The 15587-nt window shown below is 45.7% G+C and overlaps 1 protein-coding gene across 1 annotated transcript; it reads left to right on the top strand.

Moving 5' to 3' along the window:
• Nucleotides 1–728: 728 nt before the first annotated feature.
• LOC102029520 lies at nucleotides 729–4956 on the top strand. The gene is made up of 3 exons (XM_005383681.2): nucleotides 729–1598; nucleotides 2630–2787; nucleotides 3788–4956. The coding sequence occupies exons 1-3, from the start codon at nucleotides 1467–1469 to the stop codon at nucleotides 4137–4139; spliced, it is 642 nt and encodes a 213-aa protein (XP_005383738.1). The 5' UTR covers nucleotides 729–1466; the 3' UTR covers nucleotides 4140–4956.
• The last annotated feature ends 10631 nt before the right edge of the window (nucleotides 4957–15587 follow it).

Below are 15587 nucleotides of genomic sequence, written 5' to 3'. Positions count from 1 at the left end.
CTGTAGTTTCTGAAGACATTCACAGAGCTCTCTACCTACTGTGCACAAAGCTGTAACCCAGATTTACTTTGTAGCCCCTCTGGAGTAACTGGGTGGGACTGACATTCTCTATAATCCAGTATCTGGATGGTCCAGACATTCTTTCATTACAGTTCAAATTTAATGTGTCAGTTTCTGTCCTTGTGTTCTCATTCACCATTACCAAATCCTGATGGGAAAAGACTGACAATGGCCGTGTAAGAGAGGCTGTGGGAGAAGGACCCTCCCACAAGTTGTAATAGGAACAAAATATTAGTCCACAGTATCTGGAAGGTACTTCAAAAATATTTATTAAAATTAAAAGTGGATTCACCTTTAGACTTCAAATTCTTTTTATTTTTTTGTAAAAAATTCTTTTTAACTGGGGTAAAATATGGATAATGTACAATTTACCATTCTAACCATTTTTAAGTGGATAGTCCATAGTGTAAAGTTCATATTCTTGTAAACCCAATATCCAGAACATTTTCATCTTTTCCAACTGAAATTCTACCCAATGAGCACTGTATTAGTCAGCTTTCTTATTTCTGAGACACAATACTCAACATCAACAACTTAAAGGAGGAAAGAATTGAATTTAGCTCATGGCTTGAAGTTTTAGCTCATGGTTCCAGGGGTATGAGTACATTGGCATATGGCTCCAAAGCAGGAACACCATTGTGGATGAGCATGGTGGAGCAAAACTGCTAGGTTTACAGAAATTGGGGAACAGAGCAGAACAGCACCAGAAAGGAATGGGCAGAGGACCACATATGGTACCCAAGGCCACAACCCATGACCTGCCCAGACATACCCAGGAGTGGCTCTACTAATCTGCTAGGTATTTCTTTAGCCAGTGAAGTTGACCTATCAGGATCAATGGTCACATACACCAACTGCCCGTTTGTCCTTCTCCCAGCCACTGGAAATCACTCTTCTACTTTCTACCTTTATGATCTGACTCCTCTAGCTAGCTAGTTATTTTATGTAAGTGGAATCATGTAGTATTTGTCCTTTTGTGATTGGTTTATTTCATTTAGAATAATGTCTTCAAGGTTCATCCATACTGAAGCTTATGTCCTTCATTTTAAGGCTTTATTTCATCATTTGTATATTGTTAGAGTCCATTTCAGTCTCAACTCCCAGGGTGAAACTACAAAAGCCGACCCTGCCCCATGACAGACATCCTGCTCTAATCCACAAATGCCAACCCCTCCTGAGAATGCCCTGCCCACTCAAACAAAGCCTCCCGCATGCTAAAGTCAAATTCACTCCACCAAAATTTTCACAGCATCCCTAACAGTCCTGCCCCTTTACCTTTGTATAAACCCAGCCCCCTCTATCTTGCCCATCATACCCGCTCCAATAAAACTTCCCTTTCTGTTGCTGTGTTTTGTATCTATTCCCCTTGCTGACCTTACATTTTGGTGCCGTGACTCGGATCATAGATGGCAAGTGCCCCCCCACCCCGCTCGACTCTGGGTGAAACACTGTCAATGGACCAAGTCCCTGTGAAGCACAGCAACACCTTGCTATTGCTGACAGCTTTGTCCACTTCACCAGCCAATTTTCTCGTTAAGGTAAGCTCCCCGCCCTTGCATGGGTCTGCTTGTCTCTCCCTCCCTCTCTCTCTCGTTCACTTATTCTCAAAAATCGTGGGCCCACATTGAGGATGACCCTCTTGCCTGTTTGGACTGCCAACCTGATCTTTGGGTGATGACTCAGACCTGGCCTTGCAGGGATTTCTATCCCTCTTGTCTGTCTGACTTAGAGGGTGATGGCTTGCCAGCTATTCAGAATCCCATTTTCCTTTGCTCATCTTCATACCCCTGCTTCAGCCTCATGGGAACTCCCCATTCCAACAATCCACTAAATCCCCTCTTGGGTGTCTCCTAAAAAACTTGATCCCCTTGGTCTCCAGGAGACCATCAACCAAAAAGGCTCATTTTTTTATAGCCAAGTTGCTTGGCCCAAATACCCCTTAGATAATGAGGAACACCGGCCAGAGGATGGAACTTTCAATTTCAATGTCCTCCATGACCTCAACAACTTTTGTCACATCAGCAGCAAGTGGGCAGAGATCCCCTACATTCAAGCCTTCTTTTCCCCTCATGCCTGCCCTTCCCTTTGTCAGTCCTGTTCTACTGCCCAAATCCTCCTAGCCCAACCCCTGTTCCATAACAAATGTCTTCCCCCACCTGACCCTCACCTTGTGGACAACATACCCTCTGCCTTTGTCCCTTCTCCTCTACCTCCTCTTCCTTATAGTCCCCCTACCAGTGGCAGTTGCCTCTCCTTCCCCTGTCTCTCAGACACCACCTACTGCACCTATGGATCCCCTACCTCTCTTCCCTTAATCCCTCTGCTCGAGACTCAAATTTGCTCACATGATCCCCTGCCTGATTCCTTACTCCCTCTCCACGAGGTAGCAGGCCCTGAAGGTCTTGTTCTTGTCCACATTCTCTTCTTCCTATCTGATCTCTCACAAACTGAAAAAAGGCTCGAATCTTTTTCCCATGATCCAGATAACTACATAAAAGAGTTCTAATATTTACTCCACTCTTATGATCTCACCTGGAAAGCTATTTATGTAATCCTCTCCCCTACTCAGACGAAAAGAGTTGTGTCTGGCAGGCGGCTGAGGCTGCTGCAGATGAAAAGTACCGTGTCAATCCCCAACACCGTGCAGGAGCTACAGCAGTCCCCAGAGAAGACCCGCACTAGAATTACCAACCCGGATCAGGAGACTGCTAAAAACTGTCTCCAAAGGTAACCCTACTTCACTGCAGGCTTAAGAAAGACTGCCCACAAAGTGATTAATTTTGATAAACTCTGAGAGGTTACCCAGAGGACTGAAGAAAACCGGCTGAATTTATGGTCTTACTGCAGAGACCCTCCGAAAATACACCAAAGTCAATCTTGAATCAGAGGAGGCTACCCTCATCCTAAACACCCACTTGATTTTCACAATTAGCTCCCAATATTAGATCCAAATTAAAAAAGACAGAGGATGGCCTTCAAACCCCACAACATGAATTCCTCAGTTGGCCTTTAAGGTCTTCAATAACCAAGGAGACCAACAAAAAATAGATAAACAAAACCCAGGTAAAGTCAAATATCAGCTTTTAACTGCAGCACTCAGAGCTCCCTTGGCTCCTCAGGCCAATTTAAAAACAAAGGGCCATAGGACCCCGAGCCGAAGACCCCACCAGGACCCTGTTCTAAGAGAGGCCAAGAGAAACACTGGGCACGAGTCTGCCCTGATCCTCAAAAACTGCTGGGACCTTGCAAAACCTGCGGCATGATGGGACACTGGAAGGTTGATTTCCTACCCACCAAAGATCAGGTAAGCCAGTCTCCAACCCAATCCCATGGGCAGCCACTGGTGATCAATCCCTAGTGGATCTGCTGGGACTTGCCTTCAAAGACTGATGAGGCTTGGGGATCCTGGCTCCAACCACTTTATCTCTGGAAGAGCCCCAAGTGACCATTGAAGTCACCAGTAAGACCATTAAATTTCTCATTTGTACGGGGGCCACTTACTCTGTATTGCCAGAGTTTGCAGGCAAATGTTCTCTGCCACAGACTTCCGTTGTGGGGTTTGATGGCACTCCTATTTGGCCTCTCACAACCGGTCCACTTTGTGTCATCTTGAATCTCTTTTTCACTCACTCATTTTTAGTTATACCCACTTGCCCCTCTCCTCTTTGGGGATGAGACTTCCTCACCAAGTTTAACTTTACCCTCTCTTTTTGTCTCAATTCCTCAGTCTCTCCTCCTGGCTCTACACTGCCCTCTCCCTGCCACAGATAAACTTGCCTCCACCCACTACACCGTCCTGGACCTTAAAGACGCCACCAAAGTATGTCTTCTTTCCCAACCCTCAATCACACATCCCAAACAGAGAGCGGTCCACACCCCAACCTCATCGGCAACTGGATTTTTTCTGTCCTCGGTACTGGTCTTGGGGCAGGAGGGCCTGGAACAGCCACCTATCTCTACCAACAACTCTCTCTGGACCTGACCCTTCAACTGGAGGAAGTGGCCTCATCAGTTCAGTCCCTCCAAAACCAAATCAACAGCCTAGCAGCTGTCACTCTCCAAAAACTGCTGAACCCTAGAAGTCTTGACCGCTGAAAAGGGAGGAACCTGTGCCATGTTAGAAGAATGTTGTTATTTTGTTAACCAGTCAGGGATCGTCATGGACAAGGTAAAATAGATCTGTGAGTATGTAGACAAAAAATGACAAGAAATCTCCAGGTTTTCCTCCTCCTCTTTCTGGCCATCGTTGGGGCACTGGGGCCCCTATCTCATACCCCTAATAGGACCCCTCTTTGTGTTTATGATGGTCCTTCTAGGGCCCCGCATCCTCAAGGTAGGAGGAAACTTTATCCCACAAAGAGTTTGAGCTTTTACTGACAGAGAAGTTATGTTGTTGGCCTCCAGTCTGGGAACTGAAATGTACCTCCATCTCAAACCCCTCCCCAGGACAACACCCCCATCAGCAGGAAGCAGTCAGTTAGAGCTACAACCCCTACAACAACAAAAAGATGGGAATGTTAGGGTCCATTTCAGTCCCAACCCCCAGGGTGAAACTACAGAAATCAACCCCACCCCGTGACAGACACCTTGCTCTAATCCACAAATGTTTACCCCTCCTGAAAACGCCTTGCCCGCTCAAACAAAGCCTCCCTTCCCCTCTACCTGTATATAAACCCAGCCACCTTGCCTTGTGTCAGGGTCTCTACCCTTTGAGACTTGCCGCCACTCCCGCTCCAATAAGACTTCCTTTTCTGTTGCTGTGTCTTGTACCTATTCCCTCTGCCGACCTTACATATATGATCAGCATGCCTACTTTTAGGGATTTATATTAGAGAAACTGTCTAATAATTTACAAGTTTCAAAGGAAACGTTCACTTCAGGAGTGTCTGGAGAGTGCAAAGTTGGCGAAATTGTCTAAGAAACATCTAAATGTGCTGGCCTGGGAATATGGCAAGGATCATTTGCTTACTGAAAACTCAAGCTGCAGAAGAGGATCTGTGGCTCAATATATTTTTGTAAAAAATAAATCATGTAGTTCCAAATTGTTGGTAGTGGTGACCTTAAGTATTCTGTAACAGCTGGATTTAAAAAAATAATTTGGATTGAGTTTGCAGACACAAAAAACAATAAAGCCATCTTCAGAAATCAAAAGTACAAGGTGCATTGCTGTTGTCTGTGGTTTAATGAAAGGAACAATCAATGCTTAAAATTTTCTTACCTGATACTCTTTTCTTTTTTTTTTTTCTGGTGCTGGGAATTGAACTCACGACCTCCCGCTTGCCAGGCAGGTGCTGTGCCACTGAGCTAAATCCCCAGCCCCTTAAAATTTTCTTTAAAAAGAAAGAAATCAAAAGTATGAGAAGGAAATAGTTGTTATTCAAAGGGGTCATCAAAAAGGAACCAGCTCTGGTAGTTACAAAGAAACATTCAGATTTTCACAAAGGCAGCTTAATAGATAGTGCTCTGTGCTCCATGGCAATGGTATCCCAGTAGCAAAGGATGCCCTTCTGGACACCCCTGGGGGTCCTCCACAGGTCTAGCTTAGTCTAGGTCTGGATTTCTCACCCAGCTGATGCAGATCTAACTGTTGTGCTTCTCCAGCCACCTATAAATCTTCAGCCTCCTGCAAATAAAAAGGAATATCAGCTCCAAAGTTTGGCCATTATTTACACCTTGAATTTTATCATTTGATCCTTTTTTCTCCTGTTATTGGCAGTCTTGGCTTTACTACACCTTCTAATTCCCTGAGAGCATCTTGCCATTTTAAATTTTACAACTGATGGTTTCCTCCTGCTGTCTTCCCTGGCTTTTGTCAGCAATACATGACTGTCATTGACTGAATGAGTCTTTCAAATTGTGTCATACAGGTATCACTTGGGATATATAACAACAACCCAAGAGAGAGGTACTGTTACTGGATTATTCAGGTTTTTGATGTTCTAAACAAAGAATTGAGTAGGACACCCCAGCAGCAGGATCAATGATTTATTTGAAAGAGAAGAGACAAGAGAAAACCTTGAGGCCATACTCTTAACTGAAATAAATCGGACACATATAAATACCACATAGTTTCTCTGGTGTGAGAAACCAAAAGTATAAACAAGGACCAAAATGCGTAATAGAGGCTGTGAAATAGGAAGAAAATGTTCAAATGAGAAGGGGGCCTAGGAAGGGGGGAGGGGGAAAAGAAGGAAGGGACAAAAATGAGAAAAGAAGGATAAAATGGAAACAAAACTTTTGTAAATAAAGAGGGGAAGAGGGGTAGAAGGAGGGGTAGGGGAACGGGAAAAAAGAATCAAGTTATATCAGGTACAGGTACAATTCCCTTTAATGAATGTGATCATCACATATACCTAAAATGTATCAATAAATTTAATTTTAAAAAGATAACATTAAGTCCTTGGGGTGGGAATGGACCAGTGAGAAGAGCTCATGGCACTGAGGGGCTTGGTGTTGAGAGCTTTAAACCTTAGGGTTTGGGGTGGGATTGAGGGTTTGGTCTGAGCTGTGACCCTGGCCAAAGAGTGGCTTGAGTCAGCGCCTCCATCAGGCAGTGGGGTTTTGACCTTTTATGGCGGTGGGAGGAACAGTCATGACATTCAAAAGCACATCAGGGTTAAATCTGCACAATCAGTGACATGGTAATTAGGGTTGTAGCCAGCCAAGGGTTGCAGAAGACCACTAGGTGCATGCCTGGGGACTTACTGTGTATAACTAAACTGTCAGATTATCTTTTCCCATTGTATTTAGACGTGGGAATCCCGGTTGTGGGTTAATGCTTAACTCTGAAGGTGAATCTAGTCTCAGAAAGTGGGCTTCTAGATGGTCTTCTTTTTTTCCATGTGTTGTTTTTTTCTTGGCTACCTTATGCATCATATCTAACTCAAAAACAGCCTCTAAGGTCGGCAGAACTTCCCTTCTTTTTTCAGTCTTTTCCTTAGATATTTCCTGCCTAAATACAATTACTACACCCGTTAGACACACGGAGGCCTGTGTCCTGAGAAGCCTGTCTATCCCTGACACTCATGACTCCTGCTCCAGTTACAGCCAGTGTGGTAACTTGGAGCAGTGGAGAAATAGGGTGTGTGTTTTCTTGAGGTTAGGAATATGTTCTTCCATCTTGTACTCCACCAGGTTTTTCCTCCCTTCGGTTTTCCTTCCAGCAGATGTCAACATGTTTCCAAGTACTGGAGTACTGTAGCTGTTTTAACTGCTGACCTTGCAGGTAGTAATCTGGCAGTGGGAAGGAGAGAGAAAGATTTTTTTCTCACAGAACTCTCTAGGCAGTGTGTCAGCGGCAGAATGAGCAGCTCACAAAGCCCATTTTCCTGGATGAGGATCAAGTTGGTGAACCTAGTGCTGGTGATTCTTTCCCACTGATTTTCTCAGTCTTGGAGAGAGAACACTGGGGTAACATAAGGCTTAACCACCGCCAAGGAAGGGAAAGAGCTCCTTACAAGGACTGTTCCTGATTTCAGTGGGAGAGAGCACAGACCTATTGGTCAGGTAGTGACTTCTTCAACAAGAATTTTGGGTCAGAGTAGGGGAAAAGACTTCATCTCCTCCAGCTGGGCCTGTGCTGGGTCAGAACAGCTGAAAGAAAGGCAGAAGATGTAATCTGTCCTCCTGGGACCTTGTGTGCCTGATGCCAAAACACTGGAATTCTTGGAACCAACTTCATGATTGCTGACACTGATCATTCACCTCTGCTTGCTCATCAAACTCAATTCTTTAAGAACCTGGGTCAGGCTAGGGTTTTCAGGGAAACTCAAGCTTGTAACTGAAGGCATTTTCCTGGAAGAATTCTAATCTTCTTCTTATCAAGAGCTTTCAATTAAAATGTTTGAAAAAGCAGAAATCTTGTAAGAGTAGGTCCTGGAGGTGCTGAGCTATTGGGCTGTTTGTGTTGGAGGAGGAGGAAGATGGCCTGGACACAGCCATGGAGTAGGCAGAACATTTATAGGTGTGCATATGTGTGTTTGTGCGTATGTACATAAGTGGGAGTGGCAGAAGACTGAGGCATGAGTGTTAAGAGACTGAGGAAGATGGTGCATTTGGCTGGATTTCGCATTCCTTATGTCCCCCCCCCCATATTATTTAAAGGGAAAATAGGTGTAGGCTGCCCTGGGGGTATTTAAGGTGGAATTAAAGTCACTGCAGTTTAATCCAAGAGAACTGAAATCTAGAAATACATCTATGAAGCAGTCCTATTCAAGGGACAAATACTGTTTTGTCTACCCTGTCGCAGAAGATATTTTAAAAAATACAGTGGGAGCCTGCAGTCTGAAAGGATCTAAAAATCCTTTTATCATCCTGGCAGTGAAGGGAGTAGGTGTGTGTGGGCGGGGTTGTGCAGGGAGGGGCAAGGGAGGCTCTGTGCGCAGGGCAGAGGCTGCCTGTTTGGCATAAGGAGAAGAGCTAGAGGCCCTCTTGCTAAGGCTGTGACTCCACCAACACTAACCAGGTGCACTGCTTTGTTTAGGCCATCATAACAAAATCCTGCAGACTGACCAGTTTAAACAACAGAGATTTACTTTCTTACAGTTGTGGAGTCTAGAAGCATAAGATCAAGGTGTTGGCAAGTTTGACTTGTCATGGGGGCCTCTCTGTGGCTTATAGATGCTCATCTTCTCCCTGTGTTTCACAGCCTCGTCCCTCTGTGCTTCTCTGTGTCCTGATTTCTCTTATGACATATTGGATTAAAGCCTGTCCTAATGACTTCATTTAATTACCTCTTTAAATACCCTCGTATCTAAATACAGTCACATTCTGTGGTATGACTGTTAGCAGTTCCACATGTGAATTTGGGCAGAGGGGAGGATGCAGAGTTTGGTCTGTAACACTGGGTAAAAGTGTCAGCTTTTCTGAGAAATACTTGAGAAGAATGTGTTAGGCTGAATCTGTTAGTCTCTCTTGTCAGTCAGAGACCAGAGCCTGTGATGGTGAAGTTTGGCTGAGCAAGGAGACCGAAGGACTGATGTCATCTTGGTGATTAGAAATGTGTCCCTGCGGCTTAGAAAGCTGGCAGGTTGTGTGTGGGGGAGGGGGACATAAAGGCTACTCTTCGACCTATGTCCTCTGCCTCCCTTTCATTTTTCCTGATTCTCCTTCTTGACTTCTCCAAGAAGTTGTATCAGTCAGGGTTTACTAGAGGAACAGATGTAATACAAGATAAACAAATGTACAAGGAATTACAAGTTTGGCTTACAATGGTCAGCTACAGAGTTGGATGAGGAAGTGTGCAGAGGGTGTCTGCACGCTGGAGATTGAAGAGCCCAGCCCCGGGCCTGGAGCTCGCTGCAGTGTCCGTGCAAATCCGTATCAAAAGGCTGATGGGTCTGCGACGGAATGCTGAAGAATCTACGATGAAGGCCGGAGAGCCAACACCAGAAGGTTGAAGAGTCCAGACGGAAGCCCAACAGTCTGCACCAGAAGCCAGGAGACGACCAAGCTGAAGGCAAAGACCCGAGCTCCTCCGAAGAACCAGCAGCCACTCCTTCCTCAATTCCTTTTTTATGCAGTCTACCCGCTCTGGGGGGATGGGGGTGGTCCTCCACACCCACACCCTCTGCATGCCTGCCTCCTGCACAGGCTCAGGATGAATACAAAGTAAGCACCCTGGACCCCTTCTGAGTTGCATAGTTAACCTTCTAAACTTCTCAAATTAACACAATAAACAACATCCCAGGAGGGTAAGGGCGTGTCCTTTTCACCCCGAGGCAGAACTGCTGAGTCACTTAGCCAAAGCTCTAGACTCCCCAAGTTGGCGCAGTGTATCAACCGTAACACCTGTGGTCTCAGTTTCTCTGCTGTGCTCAGGACTTCACACTTCAGTCTTGCTGCTCAACAGCTCTTCCAAGAAGGACCTGCTGGGCTGCTCCACCCCGGTGGCTCTGGCACACTAAGCGCAGCCCAGAAGAAGTGCTCTGGCACATGGGCCAGCTTTGCCTCCTGATTTTCATTAAGGATCATCCTCCTCTCCATCAGGAGCCTTCGGAGAAGCTGGTTGCCTTCCTAAATGGGACTGTGGGCTCCCTGGGGGCAGAACTGGGGCTATTTTCTGCTACATTCCCCATGCCTACTTTAGCAGACACCCAAGAGTTCTCTGGAGCCTGAGGGAAGAAAATGCTATCCTTGTTTTATCACTATGACTAAATTCTAACCAATCTTCAAGTCTGAGAGATTGCTTACTTCCTTCATCCCCCTGCAAGCATTTATGGGACATTTACTACATGTTTGGACCTCCTTTATTGACTGAAACATAGCTGGGTGCTAGGAATGGGAGGACAGGGTAGGAAATTTGAGGCATGACGTTGAGGACATGCTTGCTCTACCCCCCACTTCTACCCTTATCTTTGTCCCGACTCGGGGCTGCAATCCCTCTTGTCTAGACCATGGTACCTGCCTCCTAGGGCTGCTCAGATTTCCCTGTCATTTGTATCTTAGACACAGATATGGGATTTTAAAGCTCACATTGACTGGCCTATTCCATTCCTCAGAGACATAGGGCATCTCCTAGTGCACAGCTGCCAGTCAAGCCCTCTTTAGCTTACCTGCCTCATGTCCTATGCCAATGTTTTTGTCCCCAAGGAACTGATGTTCCTGTCCCCTCCCTTTGTCTTAATTGTTCCCTTAGTGTATATTGTACTTCGCAGCTTCTTTGCCCAACGCTATGTCTGCCTGGAAGTCCCTTTCCCACCTAGATTCCCCAGTAGAAGTCTTTCCCCTCTTCAGTGGTCTTCTCCAAGGAAGTCTTTCCTAATCCCCAAGTGCAAATTAACTTCTCTTTCTGATGTTATGCTTCCCAGAATGTGGCCTTCAGTTGTCTCTTGCTGGACTCTTGACTAGAAGGTAGACTAGGGCTGTTGTGGATATGGCTGCCTCCTTCCAGTACACCACCCAACATGGCAGTCACTGGCCACTTCTGGTAATTTAAGCTAAAGTGAATGAAAATAAACATTTCAGTTTCTCGATGCACTAACCATATTTTAGTGCTACATGCTAAGTACTATGTGTACGTAGCTAGTGGTTACTGTATTAGACTGGACAGGTATAGAACATGGAACATTCCACTACTCCAGAAAGTTCTGTTGGTCTGGGCTATCTAGATGGAGAGTTCCTTGTTGCCTGTCCTGGCATTAAGGGTGGACCAGCCCCATAGTAGGTGTCCAATAAATGTTTGTTGAGTTAAATTGGACACGTTTTAGAGGGAGTAAGAGAACCAAAGGACAGTTCAAAAAGAAGTCTTTGGGGCCCTGAATTAGTTCTGCAGACTTCTACAGTGAGCTTGCAGCTGGTTTGTGGATGAGGGGAGCAAAAGGCAGGGGAGACAGGAAAGGAGTCTGGGAGTGGAGCACATGCTTCTTGCCAGGCCTAGTGTGTAGCCCTAAAATTTGGTGGGGCTGGTGGGGTATGTGTGTGAGCGTGCAGACAATTGCTATTCTAGACACATTTTCTTGTCTGAGTGAGATACATTTTTGGCTCAAAGCTTCACACAGAATCAGGGCCAAGAATGTGTACTTGAGTGGGTGCATCAGAGATTGTCACAATGTTTGAGTGATGCCTCTTTTGTTCCCTGTCCCACCGTATTCCTCTGCCCTGCCCAGTCCGGTAAGTAGCTTGCTGAGGGGCCAGGCCATCCTGAGCAGAGCTGCTGAGAGAGGATGTGGGGACAACAGAGAAAGTAAGGGGAGGCCTGTCGGGAGAGGGAAGAGCTGGGCTCCTGGCCTTTTCCCAGCCCAAATCTGAAGAATCTGGGGCTGTGTGTCAGTTTTAACTTCAAACACAGGCAGCTCCCTTGCAGCGAGAGCGAGCTGGTTTCTCTGGGAAACCCAGTCCACAGGTCCTCCGCTGTGAGTGGGAAGTGCGGAGCTCTGCGGGGCTCAAAGCAAGAAGTGGATCATCTTTCTTTCAAATTCTGTTGTCTTCCCTGTAAATGCTTCTGGAACTTAATATAATAAGATTATGTTGTCATCTGGGAATCAATCTGTTCTTGGACAAAGAATTGGAATTTAGTTCCTTTTTCTCTAAGATATACAAACATGGCAATTACAGCCCCTGTGTGGAGCACCCGCTAACTGGTACTTGATGACCAAGTATCTCCCTGGGAGAAGGGGCTTCAGTTAAGCTAGGGCTCTGGCTGAAGGCAGCCAGCAACTGGGCAAGAAACTCACTCCCAAAAGGAAGAGAACAGTAGGTTTTTCATGATTTGCCACAGTAGGTCTTGTTGATTTGCCAAGAAGGGCTCAAGGCTAGTAATTTCCATTGACAAGGGGCACAGTTTCAAAAGATGTGTATGTGTGTGTGTGTGTGTGTGTGTGTGTGTGTGTGTGTATGATGGACTTAGGCAAACAGATGGCTACGGTCAACTCATTCTAGAGGCTACTGAATTTTTGTAAATCTGGCACCATCATCCTGCACAAAGCATCCCAGCCTTGTACCTAACAGGTGATCAATTTTGCTCAGGAGCTGCTGAGTTACCCTTACAGTTGCTGTATTTATCTGTCCTTGTGGCATGGCTTAAGGACTTCTCAGTGATTAGGCTGTCTGACACAGACAAGCCCAATTGAAGAGTCAGTGCTCTCAGCAAGGGTAGCCTTTGGGAACCTGGATGTAACCCAGGCCATTGTCATCATAGCCCACCTGTTAGACTACAGTTATCTATAGTAAAGCTAGTGGGAAACTATTAATGTACTGTTCAGCTGTGTGACCTTCAAAATTAGTGATTTTTAAATTGACTAAAAGCAAATGAAGCCAGAGGGATTCATTTTGTTCTGGTATTGTGTGAATATGCTGGGAAGGCATAAGATAATGTCTACCTCCAAACTGAGAGGGCACCAACAGTGCGAAGAATGACTCAGACAGCTTCAACTTAGTTAGTGAGTACATGAGATTATTAGGGGTTGCTTGCAGAATGGTAAATGACTTGTGAGCTGCAGCCCTACCCAAGTTGCAACCCCTGTTTGCTAAGCTATTGGTTTTATAAGGCTCTCATTAAAACAGCAAATCAAGATCAAAAGCAAAAGTGTCCTTGAGGAAAAGTGATGTGTGCTCCATTCCCATCCCACCCTTATTAGGAAACTCCACTGGTCTCAGCGTTCACTGTCATGCTGCGTGAATGCATGACCTTGTGCTGTAGTCTGCACACAGCCTCAGCATCTGGAGGTGGCCCACTGAACAGCTTAACAGGCCCACTGCAAGATGCAGGTACTTTGGTGAGAGCTTGGAGGATAGTTCTTACTACACTTGATAACAATTTCTCATCTCATGCAAACATTGTTACTGTGGTTTTATCAGGGTCTCACAATAGCTCTTTGAAATATATCATGCTCCAGAGGGGTAAAAGTTTACTGAGTCTGGGTGTTTATTTTGCTGTCCCAGCCTTCTGTCCTTCACTTGATCTTAGCCAAAAGGCCGGGAAGTGATAGCCTTCTGTCCTTGAACTACCCCATTGTGGTGGTCTTTAACTCTTTCAAAGCTAAAGGTTTTATTAAGGCTTTTCCTTAATAGCACAGGCAGTTAACAAACACACCCCAAGCCTGGCCAAGGTGGCAGTGCCAGGAGGTTGATTGATTATCAATCACAAAAGATTCTTTAAGTGTTACCACTCATGTATTCTTACATCAAAGCTGAGGCTCGGGGTTGACATGTGTCAGGATGGAAAAAGGAGATTTCATATAGGTCTCTATGCTTCAGAGCAGTGAGTAAGGCAACCCAGAATGAGCCTCAACTGCTTGGTAATTCTATGACTGTCATTTTGCCAGCCAGCGTGTATGGCTGGAGAGCCCACTGAAGACTCAAACCCATCATTTGTAAGAGGATGTGAAAGAGACACACAGTGATCTTTCCAGCCAACGGTTGTTTTACCTAGTTCTACCCTTGTTGCTACTGATGCTGATGCTGTCAAACAGATGTTTCAGTCTTTTTCCTCCGTATACTAAAGTTAGAACTGCGACACTGCCTTCTCCCAAATGCTTCTCTCCTTTTCCTTCAAGGTCCTACTGGATGAGACCTTCCAGGCACCAAGGTACCCAGGGTGAGAGTTTTCCAACTCAAATGGGCTTTGCTCACCTGGGTTCAAAGCTCTCTTCCAGGTTTGCCTGTGACAGACTGTGTTGCCTGGCAACAAGGCTTGGATGACAGCAATCTGCTGAAATGATAGAGGGATTCACCTCTGCTCCACCCCCACTCACTCAAAGTGCTTCTCTCTTTCCCCTGGAGGGTGAAGACTGAAGTGCTCTGTTTCTAAGGCCATGCTAGGCCAGGGACAGTTGAGAGGCTCGCTCTTCTTAGCCACTCAGTCACCCTGTGCCACAGCCTTCTGTTTTGTTCATCCCACAGCACTTAATACAGTTAGGAATTACTTTGTTTGCTTTTTTTTATTGTTTGTTTCTCAAGAGTCAGAATTTTGTCTATTTTATTCACATCTGCAGCCTCAGAGCCTGGAAACTACCTAGACTGCTTCCTTCATTTCCCAGGTGTAGGCAGAGGTTGGGTTCTGAGTGATTCAAAGGAAAGGCCTTATTAGAGGAGGAGGAGGAGGCAGTGGAGGCTGGGCAGAGGACGCCAGTTCTTAAATTGGCTAGGACATATGACCACTGGGCACAAGGTTACACCCAAGGCAGTTGACATTCCCCACTATTTGCTCTGTGTTGACTGCTCACAGCACTTACTTTCCCAACATTCTGTTACTAGTGCCTGCCCAAACTGCCCTCCACTGGTGCAGATTGGGCAGATTCCTGGGTCATACACTCTTTCCCACTTTATTCCTGAACCAGCTCCCACAGAGAATTTTGTGCCTATGACTGGCATGTTGGTTCTCAAAGTCCCCTGGGTTGGAGTTGCCCAGACAAATCTGAAGGTGTTTAGGGCAGCACTTGTCTATCATGGCTAACACTGATGTGGTGGGTAAGATTTTTTCATAATCTCGACTAAGTACTACCTAGTATCACACTTAAGGCACAAAGCCCTTCTTCAACAGAGCGTCACAGGCGGGCAACCTGCTCACATTTGGGAGAGAAGGAGAACCGTTAAGGACTCAGATCAGAGTTCTAGCCTCACTGATGGGCTTGACTATCTCGCCAGTCTAAACTGCTTCTGGTTGACCCCAGTTCATGCAGCCTCATGCTGCAGAAAACCCCAAGACAGTTGCTGCTGTAGAAAAAAAGGTCTACAGTTTCCTTACTTTATGGGCTAAGAGTTAGGACTGCTGAGTCTGCACTCTTGTGCTAAATGAAGCGTGTAACCTGGGCCGCAAGGCAGTAGTGGGCATGCTCCCAGCAGAGACAGTGTGCATTTCAAAACTAGGAAGGATACCCTAAAGTCTTGAGTTCATGCTCCCTCATGCAGTGTTACTCCTCAGACACATTAACCTGTAACTTGTCACTTTTAGGCAAGAACATATCACTTTATGTTACTAGCTTCTTTCCCCAGATTCTTCCACTCGTCCTTTTCATCTTTTTTCCCTTCTTTCACGTTTCATACAATACACCAAATCTTCACATTAAGGGAAGCATGTACACAGAGTA

Source organism: Chinchilla lanigera, unplaced genomic scaffold (assembly GCF_000276665.1).
Source record: "Chinchilla lanigera isolate Chin_1 unplaced genomic scaffold, ChiLan1.0 scaffold00020, whole genome shotgun sequence".
NCBI classification, from domain to species: Eukaryota; Metazoa; Chordata; class Mammalia; order Rodentia; family Chinchillidae; genus Chinchilla; species Chinchilla lanigera.
This window is presented reverse-complemented; position numbering and strand designations above follow the sequence as displayed.